This window comes from Chelonoidis abingdonii, chromosome 10, assembly GCF_003597395.2.
Source record: "Chelonoidis abingdonii isolate Lonesome George chromosome 10, CheloAbing_2.0, whole genome shotgun sequence".
Taxonomy (NCBI): domain Eukaryota; kingdom Metazoa; phylum Chordata; order Testudines; family Testudinidae; genus Chelonoidis; species Chelonoidis abingdonii.
Genome location: NC_133778.1, coordinates 81,406,746 through 81,424,480, shown reverse-complemented (window position 1 = coordinate 81,424,480; position 17,735 = coordinate 81,406,746). Strand labels below are relative to the sequence as shown.

At 56.6% G+C, this 17,735-nt stretch overlaps 1 protein-coding gene across 1 annotated transcript in view; it reads left to right on the top strand.

The window, feature by feature from the left end:
* Positions 1-17,735, top strand: part of OBSL1 (obscurin like cytoskeletal adaptor 1) — a 76,531-nt gene that overhangs the window by 11,849 nt on the left and 46,947 nt on the right. The window contains exons 3-8 of the mRNA XM_075069782.1: positions 4,152-4,421; positions 4,918-5,178; positions 8,453-8,758; positions 9,188-9,463; positions 10,593-10,874; positions 12,807-13,220. Coding sequence (XP_074925883.1) covers positions 4,152-4,421; positions 4,918-5,178; positions 8,453-8,758; positions 9,188-9,463; positions 10,593-10,874; positions 12,807-13,220 — 1,809 coding nt within the window. The remainder of the gene's footprint in view (positions 1-4,151; positions 4,422-4,917; positions 5,179-8,452; positions 8,759-9,187; positions 9,464-10,592; positions 10,875-12,806; positions 13,221-17,735) is intronic.

Here is a 17,735-nt window from a genome sequence, read left to right as displayed (position 1 = left end):
AGCAATCACACACCCTTATCCCACCACCTAGATACTTAAGAACTGCCTAGGGGACACTGAGGCACCAACACAGTGTTCAGAGCAAACATTAAGAACAGTCCCAGTTCGTCAGACCAGCCAGGATCAGGGCCTGTCTCTCTGGCTGTCCAGCCTTCACCCTGGCTTGGGGCTGCTGCTGTCTGGGCTCGGAGGCTCAAGCGAGAAGAGAGACAGGGGAGCAGGACAGAAGGGTCCTGGTGTCACGGACTCACAGGACTCGTGCTCTCCCTTGGCTCCATATGGTCCCTGGGGGGAGCCCCCTTCAGTGCGACAGCCCTTCTTGGGGGTCCACTCTCTCTCAGGAGTTAAGTCATGGGCTCCCCCACCTCTTGGAACCGCACCTCTCATAGGCCCCCTCAGGGAATCCACGCCCCATGGGCTCTTGGGGTCTCCACTCCCAGAGGGAATAGTGCCCCACTACCCCACCCCAATCTCTAGACCGGAGCGACTCTCAGCCAGCATAAAACAGGAGGGTTTATTGAGTGTCCAGGGCCAGCTCCAGGCACCAGCATCCCAAGCAGGTGATTGGGGTGGCAATCTGCAAGGAGTGGCTGTCCGTGTGTTTTTGCTCCCAAGCAGTGCGCCGAATTGCCGCCAGACGGCAGGGGCAGTCCGTGTGCCATTAGGGCAGTAGGCGCATTTCCGCGGCAGTGGGAATTCGGTGGCAGCTTCTATGTTCAGCTGTCCGCAGCGGCACAGCTTCTATCTTCCATCTGAAGACAGACGCTGCCGCCGAATTGCTGCTGCTGCGGAAACATGTGAGCCGCCCTAACAGCGCACAGACTGCCCCCGCCGTCTGCAGTGACAATTCGGCACGCTGCTTGGGGCGGCGAAAACAGCGGAGCCAGCCCTGTGAGCATCTGAACCCAGTGCAGGAAACTCTCTGGGGCTTTGGGCCTAGCAAACCTCCAGGTCACCCAGCCTCGCAGGGGAGGGGTGGGGCGGCTCTGGCTGCTCCCTCCCCAGTCCAGCCACACACCCCTTCCAGCGGAGCATCCAAAATCATCTCCCCCTACGGCTCCTCCCCTGTCCATTGTCTGCAGTCCCGGTAAACAGGTCACCTGGGCTCCTCTCTTCCCTCCTTTGTTCCCACCCCAGCTGGAACCTCCCTCCTCAGCCCTTGCCAAGCTGGGCTGGGTCTCCCGGTCACCAGTCACTTTGTCCCCAATTTCCAGGCCTTTATCCAAGGTCCGGGCTGCAGGTGAGGTCACACCTGGTTCTCTGCAACAACCCCCCTCCACCCCCTCGTTACACACGCAGCACACAGGGAAACCGAGGCACAAACAGGGTTCATGCAAAACACTAAGACCATCCCCCCTTCATCACACTTGGCCATGTATCTCTTCTGGCACTGAGCCAGGTTGGGTGGGAGGGGGTCGATGTGTTTGGGCGGGCGGGGGCGCTGTGAGCTGTTAGTGACAATCTCCCACAGAAGTGCTGAGTGGGTTTGGCCCTGAGCTGGTGGGGCTGGGAGCCAAGTGTCTGTGCTGGAAGTGTTTCCCTCCCTCCCTGTCCGGCACGTGCTGAGCCCCCAAGAAGGCACCCAGGAACAGGGGGCACTTACTCCTTGTCTGGCCCCAAGGGAGGGTGCTCGAGGCTGCGAGGGGGAGATGGTGGGAGGCGGATGCAGCACCCAGGGGAAACACACTGAGCTCCCCTGAATGTCGGCCCTCAGAGAAGCCTGGGGGAAGTTGTGCTTGTAAAGGCCAAAGAGGCAAAGTGTGTGTGTGTGGGGGCTTAGTGCCTCTGGAGCGAGAGCGTGTGTGATTGGTGGGGGCTGGCTGCGAGCCTGTGGTCTCCTTCCCCTGGCCTTGCTGTGCCCAGTGGATCCGGTACAGGATTGGGTTTGGGCAGGACAGGGAAGGGGGAGGCGAGGTCGGCATTAAACACCATGTTCCCTGTGCCATGTGGCCCTGGATGGTGAGGGTGGCACTGCTGCCAGCCCTGGAGATGAAGAGAACTCAAGGCACAGGGCTGGCCTTCGGGAGACATTGGCTTCTTCCACGAAATCACCCCGTCGCCGCTTCCCCTTCATTATGGCTCCCGAATCCCACGAGTTGTTAACTGAACTGCAGCGACCTTTACTGCCCAGCCAACAGTCACGCCTTCCAGCCTGCCCAGCAGGTGGGCCCCAGCCAGCCCTGGCTCCCTCCTGGGCACAGGCTGCATCTGCTCCCATCCCACGTCTTCCAGCTCTTAAGGGTGCGGCAGCGACACGTGCTCTGCCACAGCCCCAGATGCCACCTCCCTCACCCCACCCATTTGTCTAGGGGCTGGTGACACATAAAACTCCACGGGAGAGGTTCTCCAGCTGACAGCGACCTAGCATTGCCTACACCAGGGCTGAGGTCCGTAGAACTGTGTTGATCAGTGGTGTGGATTTTCCAGGCCCCTGAGCGATGAGTTCTGCCGACCTCATTTCCCAGCGTAGACCCAGCCTCACACTCATGTTACATGTGTGTTGCTGGAGCAGCTGGGTTCCCAGTGGGGCTCAGGGCCCATTGTGCTGGGTGACAAGGCAGCCACCACGAAGGCACTGGCAGGATGGGCTGGTTTGTGCCTCCCTTGAACTATGCCTGGAGGGTTTGTATTTCTTAGCATCATGGGGTTCAACGGGACTGCAAGGGTCAGGTAGGCTGTGCCCCTGTCACGATGCAGGATTTGCTGGGTCTAACGCCGCCCAGGCAGCCGGCTGCCCAGCCTCCGTGGAAGGAGTCTCCCTGTGACTCTGGCAGTGCCTGTCACTCTGCACTGGGGCTTGGAAAGTGTAATGCTAATCAAGCCCACAGACACCCTTGCCTGGCTGGAGGTGTGCGGGGGCCTGCCCGGGGGCCCAGCCCTTTGGAGGTGAGAGGGGCTCAGGGCGCAGGGGTCTGCCCGGGGGCCCAGCCCTTTGGAGGTGAGAGGGGCTCAGGGCGCAGGGGTCTGCCCGGGGGCCCAGCCCTTTGGAGGCAAGAGGGGCCCAGGGCGCAGGGGTCTGCCCGGGGGCCCAGCCCTTTGGAGGTGAGAGGGGCTCAGGGCGCAGGGGTCTGCCCGGGGGCCCAGCCCTTTGGAGGCAAGAGGGGCCCAGGGTGCAGGGGCCTGCCAGGGCTCAGCCCTTTGGAGGTGAGAGGGGCCTAGGGTGCAGGGGCCTGCCTGGGGGCCCAGCCCTTTGGAGGCGAGAGGGGCCCAGGGTGCAGGGGCCTGCCTGGGGGCCCAGCCCTTTGGAGGCGAGAGGGGCCCAGGGTGCAGGGGCCTGCCTGGGGGCCCAGCCCTTTGGAGGCGAGAGGGGCCCAGGGTGCAGGGGCCTGCCTGGGGGCCCAGCCCTTTGGAGGCGAGAGGGGCCCAGGGTGCAGGGGCCTGCCTGGGGGCCCAGCCCTTTGGAGGCGAGAGGGGCCCAGGGTGCAGGGGCCTGCCTGGGGGCCCAGCCCTTTGGAGGCGAGAGGGGCCCAGGGTGCAGGGGCCTGCCGGGGGGCCCAGCCCTTTGGAGGCGAGAGGGGCCCAGGGTGCAGGGGCCTGCCGAGGGGCCCAGCCCTTTGGAGGCGAGAGGGGCCCAGGGTGCAGGAGCCTGCCGGGGGGCCCAGCCCTTTGGAGGCGAGAGGAGCCCAGGGTTCAGGGGTCTGCCCGGGGGCCCAGCCCTTTGGAGGTGAGGGGGGCCCAGGGTGCAGGGGCCTGCCTGGAGGCCCCACCCTTTGGAGGCGAGAGGGGCCCAGGGTGCAGGGGCCTGCCCGGGGGCTCAGCCCTTTGGAGGCGAGGGGGCCCAGGGCGTTTGGAGCAGCGGGGTCTCTGCAGCGGGGGCTGGAGACAGCATGAAGCGTTGACAGCAGGGGACTAAGTGCTGAACATAGCAAGTGCCACCCCCTGTGTCGCCTGCCACCTCTCAAGATAGCCCACTGGGAATGGAGAGCTTTCAGCTGCCCCCTCTCTGGAACAGATGGCTCTGGCCAGGGCCTGGGCCAGGCTGACTCCTGAGCAGGGCGCCCAGGGGACTGGGCAGGCTGGGTGTGTTATGGCGGTTTTGCTTTCCTCTCAAGCAGCTGCTGTGGGACCTGGGCTTGTTCTGGTGGTGGCCCTTGCCTGTCCTGGCCCTGCGTGCTCTCTGCAGTTCTTGTCTCTCTCTTGCTCGGCACCAGAGCCACAGGTGCGGTTCCAGTTGCAGCTGGAGGATGTGGAGGTGCAGGAATGTGAGGATGCCGTGCTGGAGTGCAAGGTGCCCTTGGAGACCATCCCCACCGCCTGGTACCTGGAGGACAAGCAGCTGCAGCCAAGCCACAAGTACGTGATTGAGGAGCAGGGCCTGGTGCGACGCCTGACCATCCGCGATGCCCGCGCTGACGACGACGGCATCTACCTCTGTGAGATGAAGGACAAAGGGTGCAGCATTGCTGAGGTCTCTGTCAGAGGTGAGAGGTGCACGGAGCCTGAACTGATGGGCATGGAGACCGTCTTCCCTGTGCCGCTTGCTGCTGCAGCCCCCTGCCCTGCCTGGTCCTGACTCCTGCTGCCCTGTCCCTGTCCAGTCCTGCCTTTCTCCTGCCCCTGGCTCCCAGCCTGTTGCCTGCTGCCCTGCCTGGTCCTGCTTCTCACTGCCCTGACCCTGCTACGCTGTACTTGGCACCCAGCCTGTCACTTGTTCCCTTCCCTGGTCCTGCCTTTCCCCTGCCTTGTCCCTGCCCCAGCCCGCCAACACCTGCCCCAGCTGCCCAACCTGCCCCATAGTGCTCTGCCCCAGCTCCCAGCCTGTCCATTCCTGCCCCTCTCAAGCCAGCCCCATTCACGACACCCCCTTTTCTTGCTGCTGAATTTTCTGCTCCTGCACCCTTGGGCCCCAGGCTCCCCATGTACCTCCCAGCACCGCAGCCCCATGTGACTCTGGGCCGTTCCTGGACACTCTCGCAGGGGCAATCGTGAAGCGGCTCCCGCGGAAGCTGGACGTCATGGAGGGGGAGAATGCTGCCTTTTGTGTGGAGACCCGGGACGCCATGGAGGGAATCTGCTGGAGCCGGAATGGGCTGGAGCTGCGGGAGACTCCATGCACTGTGCTGAAGAGCTTCGGCAAAACCCACCTGCTGGTCCTGGTACATGTGACGCGGGAGGACGCTGGGGTCATCTCCTTCAGCGTGGGGGAGTCGCAGACGTCAGCCCAACTTCGCATCAAATGTGAGAGCCCCAGCACGGAGGTGGCACTGCACTGAAGCATGGAGCCCATCGGTCTGTGGGTCAGGGTCCCTCTGCTCTAGGGCTGGACTGCAGCCAGTGTCCCCATTAGGGACCTTGGGGCTTTTTGCCTTCCTCTGCAGCTTGGGCTGTGGCTCACCTGCTGAGATCACCTGGGCACCTCTCTCTAATCAGTCCCCTGCCACTGCAGGGCTTGGGCTGCCGGTGGCACCTGTTCGCCGCCTGTGGCCACAGCTCAGTCTCCTGAGGGCCAAAATGCTTGAGTCTAACTCAGATCTTTGGGTTTAATATAGGGGTATCTGGGTAAAAATGAAGGGCCTGTGATAGGTGATCTGGTCCCTTCTGGCCTTAGACCCAATTATATCTGTGAAACTAGCGTTATGCTCCCACTGGTGATGCACAAGCGTGAACACCAACCTCAGGGCAGACGGGTACAAACCAGGGCACAAACCCCATGTTGGTTGTGAGCTCTAAACTGGAATTTCACCAGCCTCCTGAGCTTAGTGCAAACTCCTCAGGCACTTTACCAGCCTTAACACGGAGTCACAGACAGTCTTGGTGCGCTGGCCTGTCTCGTCACCAGGTTAGCCTAGCTCTGTGACAGGCGGCCTCTTAAACCAAGGATCACAGCAATATTCAGGTTACTCCCAGTCCCAAAGGACCCGTCACCTACCCCAGGTCACTTGTGCTTTAGTCTCACACTGAGGATAATGCTTGCAGCCAGTCCTAGAATAACTGTCTGAGGGCTTATTAAGTAGGAAAAGGAAATGAGAGTTATTTACAAGACTGAACGGAGTGAACACAGACACACAAATGACTTACAGTCTTAGGTTTCAAAAGGTGATGTAGGTTTCTATAATCAGCCAGCTCTATGTGTCCTTTGGGGCTAACCCAGGCTGAGCAGCTGGGGATCTCCTGCTTATGCTTAGAAACACAGTGATCCCTAGAGTCCAAGCAGCACAGAGAGACCTTGTTCCTTCGGTATGGGGTCCCCCCCCGCCAGCTGCGGACTCAGCTGATGGGAGACATCCACTTACACGACTCATCGTCACAGGGAGCAGCGCAGCATTTTGCTGACAGTTTCTCACTCCAGATTAGGGTGTTTCCAGTTGCAAGAACCAACCCTTAGCCTGTCTGGTACTGCCGGGTCTCCTCTTTCGGGAGGCACAGAACAATTTCTGTAGAAGAGGAACTCGCTCACTAATGTCTCTCTCCTGCACAGCGATTCACACAGTCCCAGAGGCTCACAATACACCCACTCCAATAACGCATTGCAATATGGAATACACATAGCGCAGGGGAGATTAATGCAGGCAGCAGCTCACAAGCTTTCACTAGTGCAAACACTTCCTTGTAATGCTGATCTCTGTTTTACCACTATTACCCCACAAGTGAGCCAGACAGATTCCAGCTCTGTATCTGTCAGTATCCAGCTGAGAGATGGGGGCCTTGGCATGAGCTGTGTCACACCTGGCAGCGTCACACCTATGCCCACCAGCCAGATTGGAGCTGGTGGTCCCTAGTGCAGCATGGCTCCGTGTCACTATCCTGAGTTATCTGCACTTCTGGCCCCTTTGTGGCCTTCTTGAGGGCACCCCACTCCAGTCTCTAGCCTCCCTTCGGCTGCAGAATCCTGCAATATATGGTGATTCTGTCAGCAGGTCTGACGTCAGTTCAGCACCGGCAATCTGGGGTTAACCAGGGACCAGCCAGCACTCATGAAACCAAGTGCTCTTTGTTCAGAACAAAAGCATAAAGCAATAAACAGCTGCTAATGCAGGTCTGTTTTTCCCAGCAGTCCTTCATCTGCCACATGCAAACCCTGCTAGGTCTCGACTACTTCAGCTCCTTCCTGCAAGGCCTGGCCCCCTGGTCCCAGTTTCATGTCAGTTCCTGGATTGAGTGGGAGTGATGTCTCTCCTTGTGTCGGGATTGGGGGGGTCATTCTGTACACTAGAAGGTTCTTTATTTCCCTCACCTCGTGAACCAAGTCAAACCAGTCTATGCAACGTCCCCGGGGTGACAGTTCTGGTCTCCCATGTTTAAGAAGGATGCATTCAAACTGGAACAGGTTCAGAGACAGGCTACTAGGATGAGCCGAGGAATGGAAAACCTACCTTATGAAAGGAGACTCAGAGAGCTTGGCTTGTTTAGCCTAGCCAAAAGAAGACTGCGGGGGGATATGCTTGCTCTTTATAAATATATCAGGGGGATTAACATTAGGGAGGGAGAGGAATTATTTAAGCTTAGTACCAATGTAGACACAAGAACAAATGGGTACAAACTGGACATTAGGAAGTTTAGACTTGAAATTAGACGAAGGTTTCTAACCATTAGAGGAGTGAAGTTCTGGAACAGCCTTCCAAGGGGAGTAGTGGGGGCAAAAGACATATCTGGCTTTAAGACTAAGCTTGATAAGTTTATGGAAGGGATGTCATGATAGGATAGTTTAATTTTGGCAATTGATCTTGGATTATCAGCAGATAAGTCTGCTCAATGGTCTGTGATGGGATGTTGGATGGGATGGGATCTGAGTTACTGCAGAGAATTCTTTCCTGAGTGCTGGCTGGTGAGTCTTGCCCACATGCTCAGGGTTTAGCTGATCGCCATATTTGGGGTCGGGAAGGAATTTTCCTCCAGGGCGGATTGGCAGAGGCCCTGGAGGTTTTTCGCCTTCCTCTGCAGCGTGGGGCATGGGTCGCTTGCTGGTGGATTCTCTGCAGCTTGAGGTCTTCAAATCACAATTTTGAGGATTTCAATAACTCAGTCATGGGTTAGGGGTTGTTATAAATGTGTATGGGTAGGGTTTTGTGGCCTGCCTTGTGCAGGAGGTCAGACTAGATGATCATATTCGTCCCTTCTGACCTATGAGTCTATGAGACATTCACAGCCGTGTTACCTGCACGAGGGATTTGTACTGGTGATTTTAGTTCCTACTTGAAACATCTTAGCTCACCCATTGAGCCAGGAGCACTCTAGCCTGTATAGAACATTTTTATAAAGCTGATGCAGGAGTATTTGAATAATCCAGGTGTCCAGAGCAGCGTATCCATCCCCTGGAGCTAGGTTGGAGCTGGTGCCCCCAGAGGGGAAGGTGTTGTATCCCATTCCCGGTCCCCTGACACCAGGCATCCCCTGAATTGAGGATCGTGGCAGGAATCCCCCAGAGGGGAAGGCCTCATGTCTCAGCTGTTTTTTCACCCACTCGGTCGACATTTCAGAGCAAGGAGCTAACCGGATGTGGGGTTTGTGTTAGGTGCAAAGCGTGTTCCCCCGAGCGCGCCTGTGGCTGCCGAGATGAGCACGGACCGCAGCAACGCTGCCCTCCTGACGTGGTGCCCAGGGCCTGATGTGCACAGGACCCCCCACAGCAGCTATGTCCTGGAGCGGCAGGAGGCCAGCACGGCCGAGTGGGTGCAGTGCCTTACCACGGACCTGGCCAGCATGGTGGAGGTGTTCGGGGATAGCGTGCCTGCCGAGGCAGACTACTGCTTCCGCATCTGTGCCGTCAACAAGTATGGGCGGAGCAGGCCCGTGGAATTCCCTGGCTCTGTGCATCTTGGTATGTACCACAGCCCTCTGCGGCCCATTCCCTTCCTGAGCTCACTCCCTCCAGGCCCTGCTCCTGCCTGAGCCCTGCCAGACATGGCTGGGTGCCAGGATCCTGCGAATTACACTGCATTGGCTTGTGCAGGGCACTGATTGGCTGAGTCCAGCCCCGGTACAGTGCCCTCTTTCTCCCAACACAGAATGGAACAGGGCCACAGGCCCACCAGCTGAAGGGCACTTGCCCTGGGGAGCTGGCCCATAACTGGAGGGCAGCCCCCTGGTCCCACACTCGGTGTGCTAGTGGCCAGCTCAGAGGGGTGAGGGGACGTGGGTAACATGTCCCATGGCCAGTGGCTGAAGGGCAGTCATATCCAAGAAGGGGGCCAGAGCTCTGCCCAAGCTGTTGCCTGTCTCCCACTGAGGACCCTGCACTGTGCTTTAGTCCCTGTAGCCTGCGTGCGGAGAGCCCTGAAGGACGTGCAGGTGCAGGCGGGCCAGGAAGCCCAGTTCTCCCTGGAGCTCTCAGCCTCCGTGGCGGGGAGCTGGTTCCTGAACGGGGCGAAGCTGAAGGAGGAAGAGGAAGGCCAGCGCTACTGCATAAAGCGCAGCGGGATGGAGCACTCCCTGGTGCTCCGCAATGTGCGGCTGGCGGAGAGTGGGGCCGAGGTCAAGTTTGTGTCCAGTGGTGTGCAGGACTCTGCCACTCTACAGGTGCAAGGTAAGTGCTCTGCTGCTGCGGATCAGCCCCCAAACTGGGGACAGGGGGCACTATACCCAGGCTCCAGACCACCCTCCTGGGATACCAACTGAGAGCACTGAGCTGAGGCGATGAACCAGGCGGCATAAACACAAGAGTTACAACAAGGGCCTGCCCTTCCCACACGCCTGCCCTCCCAGCAGCTCAGAGTCCTTGGCAAAGGCCAAATAATCCTCCCAGCCCATGGGAGGTTGGAGAGGGATAGGCAGGGAGCACTTCACCCAGCAATGTAATGCAGCCCCCTCTGGCCTGGGTGGTGGCAGCTGTTTTGGGAACATTTGGCTAGGACACAGGGATAGTGCCCCAACTCACAGGGAAAGGGTCCTGGAATTGTTAAATGCCACAAGGGGCAGGACTTTGGTTCTCTCTGAGTGCCAGAGCCAGCATCATAACCCGGGCTGCCTCTCGGGGCTTTTCCTCTCAGGCTGTTAGTATCCTGAAGCTTTTCCCTGCATTGCCTCACGCCCCCTTCCTTCACTGCAGCCTTTTCAGCACCTACAGACCTCTGACATAGCTCCTGTTGCTGCCCTGGCCTGGGGGAGCCCTCTCCCTTCCCCCAAGAGCGTGTGCTGCTTGCTCAGGCCCAGGGTGTCTCCCTGCACTGAGCCCAAAGGAGGGGACGCTGGTTCAGCCAGGGAGAGTCTGCGCTGGGCTCCCTGGGGTGGTAGCAGGTTCTCACCTGCCCTGCTGGGGCTGGGAGCAATCTGCCCTGGGCTCCAGTGTGAAGGTGCAGCCTGGTAAGACACCGCAGAGAGAGCGAGCCCCATGTCTGCAGCAAGCTGTGCTCTGGGGTAGGGGGTGGACCATTACATGCTGGGAACTGTAATCTCCAGGGGCTGCTCCACTGAGAGATGCAGGAGAGAGGCCTGTAGGTGCTGAGGCCTACAGACCTGGCCTGGGTGGTGGCAGCCTGGCCTGCGGTGGAATGGGCTGAGCAGCAGGGAGCTGGCCTGCGTGGGGTGCCTGGCAGCATGCGCTGGCCTGCAGAGCCTGATCCTGCGGACACAATCTGCATGGGGCATTGTCCTGGCTGCCTTCTGACAACGAGGACTCGCCCCCACTCTCTGCTCATTCAGGGTGATTCTCTCAGCCCCACAGGTGCGCATCGCCCCGGTGCCCGAGGCCCAGCGCCTCCGGGAGCTCCTGGCAGGGCTGCCGTTGCTCCTGGAGTGCGAGGTCTCCACGCCCAATGCCGCTGTGCGCTGGCTTAAGGACGGGGAGGCTGTGCCCTCGGACGACGTCATCGCCCTGCAGGCAGAGGGCTGCGCCAGGAGGCTGTTTATCCGCTCTGCCCACCCCTCAGACTCCGGGACGTACACGTGTGACACGGGCGAGGATGCACTGAGCTTCACCGTGACTGTGACCGTCAGCGGTGAGTGGCCCACAGGAGCCCTGTGCCTCTGCCCCTCCTGCAGGTTCTTCACAGACATGCGCTCAGGGCATTAGAGCTGGAGACGTCCCATCACATCCCAGCAGGCCCAAGGCAGATGTGTGGCCCTCCAACCCCTTTCTCCCCTCCCTCAGCCTCCCTTCCTTACTGCCTCTCCCCCAGAGATCTGCCTTCTCTGGCCTTCACAGGCTCCGCTGGCCACTGAAATCAAATCCTCTGGAGCTGTTGCGGCTAGGTTCTGTCCATGGCCCTGGGGGAGGCCTATGGCCATGTGAGCCCAGGGGCTGTGCCGCCCCTGCTGGGTGGTAAGCAGAGGCCAAGTGACGGGCGGCTGCCCCCTGTGACACTATCCAGGGTGAATCCCACGGGGAACGCTCCCCAAGGCTGCTGGCCGCTGGCAGCACATGTGCTTCACTCTGGGGTGCAGGCTAGTAACTTACCTACCCACCTTGTTACATGGAGCACCCAGTTTCTTGTCTGGACACCTGCAGGGCACCCCACCCTGCTGTCATGTAGACACCTGCAGTGCACCTCAGGTTACTGGCTTCACCTCCCTTCAGCACTGGCCCCTTATTGCAAAGCACTTAGGGTCTGTTTACAGTGCAAAGAAACCCAAACAAAATCCTGCAGCAGCGAGTCTCAAACCCTGGGTCACTGGGGCTCCTGCTACATGACTGTGAGTAGCAGCATGGCTGTTCCCGCTTAGGCTGGAGCTGGGTTCTGGACCCCCCTGCCGGGTTTCAGAGCCTAGCTTGAGCCCAAGCGGGAATGTGCACACTGCTCCTTTTAGCCCCGTAGCAGGAGTCCCGCAAGTCAGGTGACCCAGGCTCTGAGACCTGCTGCCGAGGGGTTTTTTTGCACTGTAGATGTGCTGTAAGGTTACATCCGCACTGCAAAGAAAAACCCCACAGCTGGTCTGTGCTAGCTGACTCAGGCAGTGGGGCTCGGGCAGCTGGGGCTGTTCCCTTATGGTGTAGACATCCCGGCTCTGGCATCCTCCTACCTCGCAGGGTCCTAGATCCTGGGCTGCAGGCTGAGCCGGGTAATCTACTCTGCAGTGAAACAGCCCCTTAGCCTGAGCCTGGCTGCCCGAGGGAGCTGGCCTGGGGCAGCCAGGGGTGTCTAACTGCAGTGTAGACATACCCTTAGTCATGTCTACAATAAATCCAAACAGAAGATTATTTAACAGAGCTTGAGATAAAAATTCACGTACAAGCATGTAAAAGGATTTGGAAACATCAGGTTACAAGGGAAAGAAAAACACAGCCTACAATCAGACCTGGTCAGCCCGTCCAGCACGGGCCCATCCACTGAGCTGGGATCTGCCTTTCCTGAGACTCGTCTGCTGGCAGGGTACCTCCTCTGGATGGGAATTCTTGTGCCTTGTCTCCTCGTACACAGCCCCAAACCATTTGTCGCTTTCCATGAGCCAGGTGTTTCATTGGCTTCAGCTTAGTCCGAGGGTCCGCCATTCAGAGGCTTTTCCTGCGACTCTTTTGTCTTTGCAAATGCTCAGCCTGTGTCTGGCCCAGCCTGTAACCCAAGGCTGGGCTGGGACGAAAGTTATCAGTTGTTCTCACTCTTGACCAAGTTAGCTGATCCCCAGCCACTGCAGGTGACTTGCTGCATCTCCAGCAGGTCTGGAGCATCGTATTCTACATTTTACACATCTCTTCAAGTAGTGCCCGTGCAGTAACCGTGACACTCAGCTCGTGCTTAGCGTGTGGCAGGGACTGCACATGACTACCCGCATGGTGAACTCTCGCTAGCCACTCAGGCATGGTGTGAGATGCCTGCCTGGGCATGGCTGCTCAGCAGGGCAGAGTTCATCAGCTGCCCACACCCAGCTGCGGGAGCCCCCCAGCCCCACTAGGCAGAGCACAGCTGACCCAAGTGTGCTCCGGTTCCCCTCAGTCGATGGGCACTGGAAGTCTCTTGTAATAAAAAGCAATAACCTCCCAGTCCTGAGGAATGGGCGGGGCGGCTGGCTGGGAGTGACCCAGCCGGGCCCAGCCAGCAGCCTCTCTGCTGATCCTGTCCTGTCTCCCTGTCCAGAGCCGCCCGTGAGGATCGTCAGCTCTAACGAGGATGCCGCACACACCTACCTGGCCTCGGAGCGTGTGGTGCTGGCGTGCGAGCTGTCCCGTGCTGATGCCCCAGTGCAGTGGTACAAGGACAGGGTGGAGGTGGAGGAGGGCGAGCACCTGCTCTTGGAGCGTGAGGGGCCCCATCGCAGGCTCGTCATCCCCTCAGCCCGTCCGCAGGACACGGGGGAGTTTGTGTGTGATGCGGGCGGTGACTCCATCTTCTACAACATCACAGTGACAGGTGAGTGGATCCCAGTTCACTGGCACAGGTGCTGTGGGTCTTTGTCCGTCTGTCTGAGGGGTTTCTATAGCTCTGTCCCTGCAGTGTCCACACACTCAGCCCCTTTGCCCTCTGTCCCTTGGTCTGTCCAGCGCTTTCCCCTCTTTGCGCTTTGTTGTTCTGCCCTCATCCTCCCTGGCCACAGCGTCTCTTGTCCTCACTCCCCTCCTGTTCCATCAGAAAGCTCCTAGTCACACACATGCACTGCACGTCCTCCCCATCAGCTGTGTTCTGCTGCAGCTTCATTATCCAGGAACTGAGATTAGCTGGAGGGGCCCATCAGGAGCGGGTGAGATTGGGGATTCGGGACCTGGGCTTGCCAGCTCTGCTCACACTGAGAGAGATCACTGAAGGGGAAAACATTTTATTGATCTTTGCTCTGATTTACTCCATTGCTACTAGTTGCACCCCTGGGACTTGCAATCCCACCTTGCCAGCCAGCGGTTAACAGAGTGCTCTTTGGGGAGGGGCCCGGGCTGAGCTCTTGCTGCTGTACAGGAAGGTGATGGGAGCCTGCTGTCCTTTGTAAGATAAGCAGGGGGTGGTCTGGCCATGCAGTAGATGGGAGATGTGATGGAGTAGGGGCTGTCTGTGTGGGGAATGGGAGAGCAGGGGAGGACTTTAGGGGATGGACTATACGGAGCCTGTAACCTGAGCTAGGTAAGGGAGGGGAAAGGTCAACACCTGGAAAGAAGACAAAGGAAGGGGCTGGCAGGAAGGAGGTAGTTTTTCAGTTTGGGTTTGGGGCTGTGGGGCGGAATTCAGGGTATCCTAGCTAGGATCCAAGCACCCTGAAAGCCCAGAAGGACTTGATTGAGGGGTCCTGACTGGGCCTACAAGCTCTGCTGTAACCTGCGTTCCTGTTGTCCAATAAACCTTCTGTTTTACTGGCTGGCCAAGAGTCACTATGAGTCCCAGGAAGAGGGGTGCAGGGCCGGACTCCCCCCACACTGCCGTGACAGGGACCAGTGAAGAAAGACCAGGTGGGGCTTTCGGTTACTGGTAGATTGTGCTGGCTAGGTCCTAGGATGGTGTTCCCTGAGTAGTTAGGTGGACAGAGTTGGCACTGGGGTTTGTTGCAGGGTTTGGTTCCTGGGGTGGTGTTGTTGTGTGTGATGTGTAGTTGCTGGTGAACGTATGCTTCAGGTTGGGGGCTGTCTGAGCAAGGACAGGCCTATCTCCAAGATTGGGAGAGTGAGGGATAATTTGCAGATAGTTGTAGATCCTTGATGATGCGTCGGAGAGGTTTTAGTTGGGGCTGAAGGTGACGGCTAGTGGCGTCTGTTACTTTCTTTGTTGGGCCTGTCCCTGTAGTAGGTGCCCTCGGGTACCCTTCTGGCTCTGTCAACTGTTTCTTCACTTCCCAGGTGGGTATTGTAGTTTTAAGAATGCTTGATAGAGATCTTGTAGGTGTTGTCTCCGTCTGAGGGACTGGAAGCAATCCATTGTATCTTAGAGCTTGGTGTAGACAATAGATCGTGTGGTGGTCCTGGATGGAAGCTGGAGACATGCAGGTAACTATAGCGGTCAGTGGGTTCTGAGTATAGGTGGTGTTCATGTGACCATCGCTTATGAGCACAGTAGTGTTCAGGAAGTGGATCTTTTGTGGACTGTCCAGGCTGAGGTTGATGGTGGGGTGGAAATTATTGAAATCCTGGTGGAATTCCTCAAGGGCCTTTTCCATGGGTCCAGATGATGAAGATGTCATCAATGTAGTGCAAGTAGAGTAGGGGCATTAGAGAATGAGAGCTGAAGGAAGCGTTGTTCTAAGTCAGCGTAAAGATGTTGGCATAGTGTGGGGCCATGCAGGTACCCATACAGTGCCACGACTTGAAGGTATATATTGTCCCCAAGGGTAATATGTTGTGGTGAGGACAAAGTCACAAAGTTCAGCCACCAAGGTTAGCCGTGATATTATCAGGGATACGTTCCGACGGCTTGTAGTCCATCTTTGTGTGGAATGTTGGGGTAGAGGGCTCACCACATACAGAGTGGCCAGGATGGTGTTTCAGGAAGCACATGATGGATTGTAGTTTCCTCAGGAAGTCAGTGGGTCTCGAAGATAGCTGGGAGCGCTGGGAAGCGTAGGCCTGAGGAAAAGTCTACATAGCCAGACATACTCCTGCTCCAGGATGCCAATACCTGAGATGATGGGGCATCCAGGATCCCAGGTTTATGGATTGTGGGTAGCAGTAGAATACCCCTGGTCAGGCGCTAGGGGTGTGTCTAGTGTAGATGTGTTCCTGTACTTCTCAGGGAGTTCTTTGAGCAGATGATATAGTTTCTTAAGGGGAGAAGGATAGCTCAGTGGTTGAACATCGCCCTTCCTAAAGCCAGGGCTGTGAGTCAATCCTTAAGATGGGCATTTAACAACCTGGGCAAAATCAGTCAGGGACAGGACTGGTCCTGCTGGTAAGGCAATGAACTCAATGATCTTTCAAGTCCTTCACTTTTCATTTTATTTGGTAACCCTCAGTGGTCAGAGGGCAATGGCCTGTAGAATGTGGTGTAGAGAGTTGTCTACAGCTCTCATTCATATTCCAACCTATTCAGATGATGCCAGCACCCTCCTTTGCCACCTTAAAACCAGTAGGAAACACTCGTCTCCCTGGTCACTCAAGACTCATAGACTCGTAGGTCAGAAGGGACACATATGATCATCTAGTCTGACCTCCGCACAAAGCAGGCCACAGAACCCTACCCATCCACTTTTATAACAACCCTAACGCATGACCTGAGTTATTGAAGTCCCAAAATTGTGTTTGAAGCCTCAAGCTGCAGAGAATCCACCAGCAAGTGACCCATGCCCCACGCTGCAGAGGAAGGCGAAAAACCCCAGGGCCCTGCCAATCCGCCCTGGAGGAAAATTCCTTCCTGATCCAAATAGGCGATCAGCTAAACCCTGAGCATGTGGGCAAGACTCACCAGCCAGCACCCAGGAAAGAATTCTCTGCAGTAACCAGTTCCCTCCCAACCAACATCCCCTCACAGACCATTGAGCAGACGTATCTCTGATAATCCAGATCAACTGCCCAAATCCTATCCCTCACATCCCCTCCATATACTTATCAAGCTAGTTTAAAGCCAGATAGTCTTGCCCCCTACTCCTTGGAAGGCTCCAGACCACTCATGGGTTGAAACCTTCGTCTAATTTTCAAGTCTAAACTTCCTAATATCCAGTTTTGTACCCATTGTTCCTTGTGCCTACATTGTACTAAGCTTAAATAATTCCTCTCCCTCCTAAGTTAATCCCACATATTTGCTACAACATATCCCCGAGTCTCTTTGGCCAGCTAAACAAGCCAAGCTCTTTGAGTCTCTTTCATAAGGCAGGTTTCCATTCCTCGGATCATCCTAGTAGCCCATTCTGAACCTGTTCCAGTTGAATTCATCCTTTCTAAAACATGGGCACCAGAACTGCACACAGTATCCAGGTGGGGTCTCACCAGCGCCTTATATAACGGCAACAACACTCCTTATCCTTGCTGGAAATACCTCGCCTGATGCATCCTAAAACCGCATTTGCTTTTTAACGGCCATATCGCATGGGCGCTCATAGAAATCCTGCTATCAACCAATACCCAAAGTTCTCTCCTCGTTGTATCCAACTGATGCGTACCCCAATGTATATCAAATCTTAATCAATCCCTATGTGCATGACCTGCACTTTTCACTATTATATCATCCTATTATAATTACTCCAGTTAACATGGTGGTCCAGATCTCTCTGTATATGTATCCCGGTCCTTCTCTGTGTGAGCAATACCCCTCAGCTTTGTGTCACCGCAAACTTTATTAGCACATCCCCACTCTTTGTGCCAAGGTCAGTAATAAAAAGGTTAATATAAGATCGTCCAAAACCGATCCCTTGAGGGACTCCCTAGTAACCTCCTTCCGCCTGATAGTTCACCCTTCAGTACGACCCGCTGGATGTCTCCCCTTTAACCAGTTCCTTATCCACCTTACAGCTTGCATATTCGTCCCACTTTTTCCAATTTAACTAACAGTGTCCCATGTGGAACCGTGTCAAATGCCTTACTGAAATCGAGGTAAATTAGATCTGGCCGCATTTCCTTTGTCTAAGTCAATCTGTCACCTTCTCAAAGAAGGAGATCAGGTTGGTTTGGCACGATCTACCTTTAGTAAATCCATGTTGCAATTCGTCCCATTACCATTGACCTCAATGTCCTTAACTACTTTCTCCTTTAAAAATTTTTTCCAAGACCTTACATACTAGAAACGTCAGCTAACAGGCCTAAGTTACCCGGTATCACTTTTTCTATTCTTAAAAATAGGAAACGACGTTAGCATTCTCAGTCGTACGGTTCAACCCCCGAGTACCGATTGATGTATAAGATTCTCGCTAACGGGCTCACAGTTTCATGCGCCAGTTCTTTAATATCCTTGGATGGAGATTGTCCGGGCCCTCCGATTTGTCCATTAAGCTGGTTCAAGTTTGGCCTCTACCTCAGATGC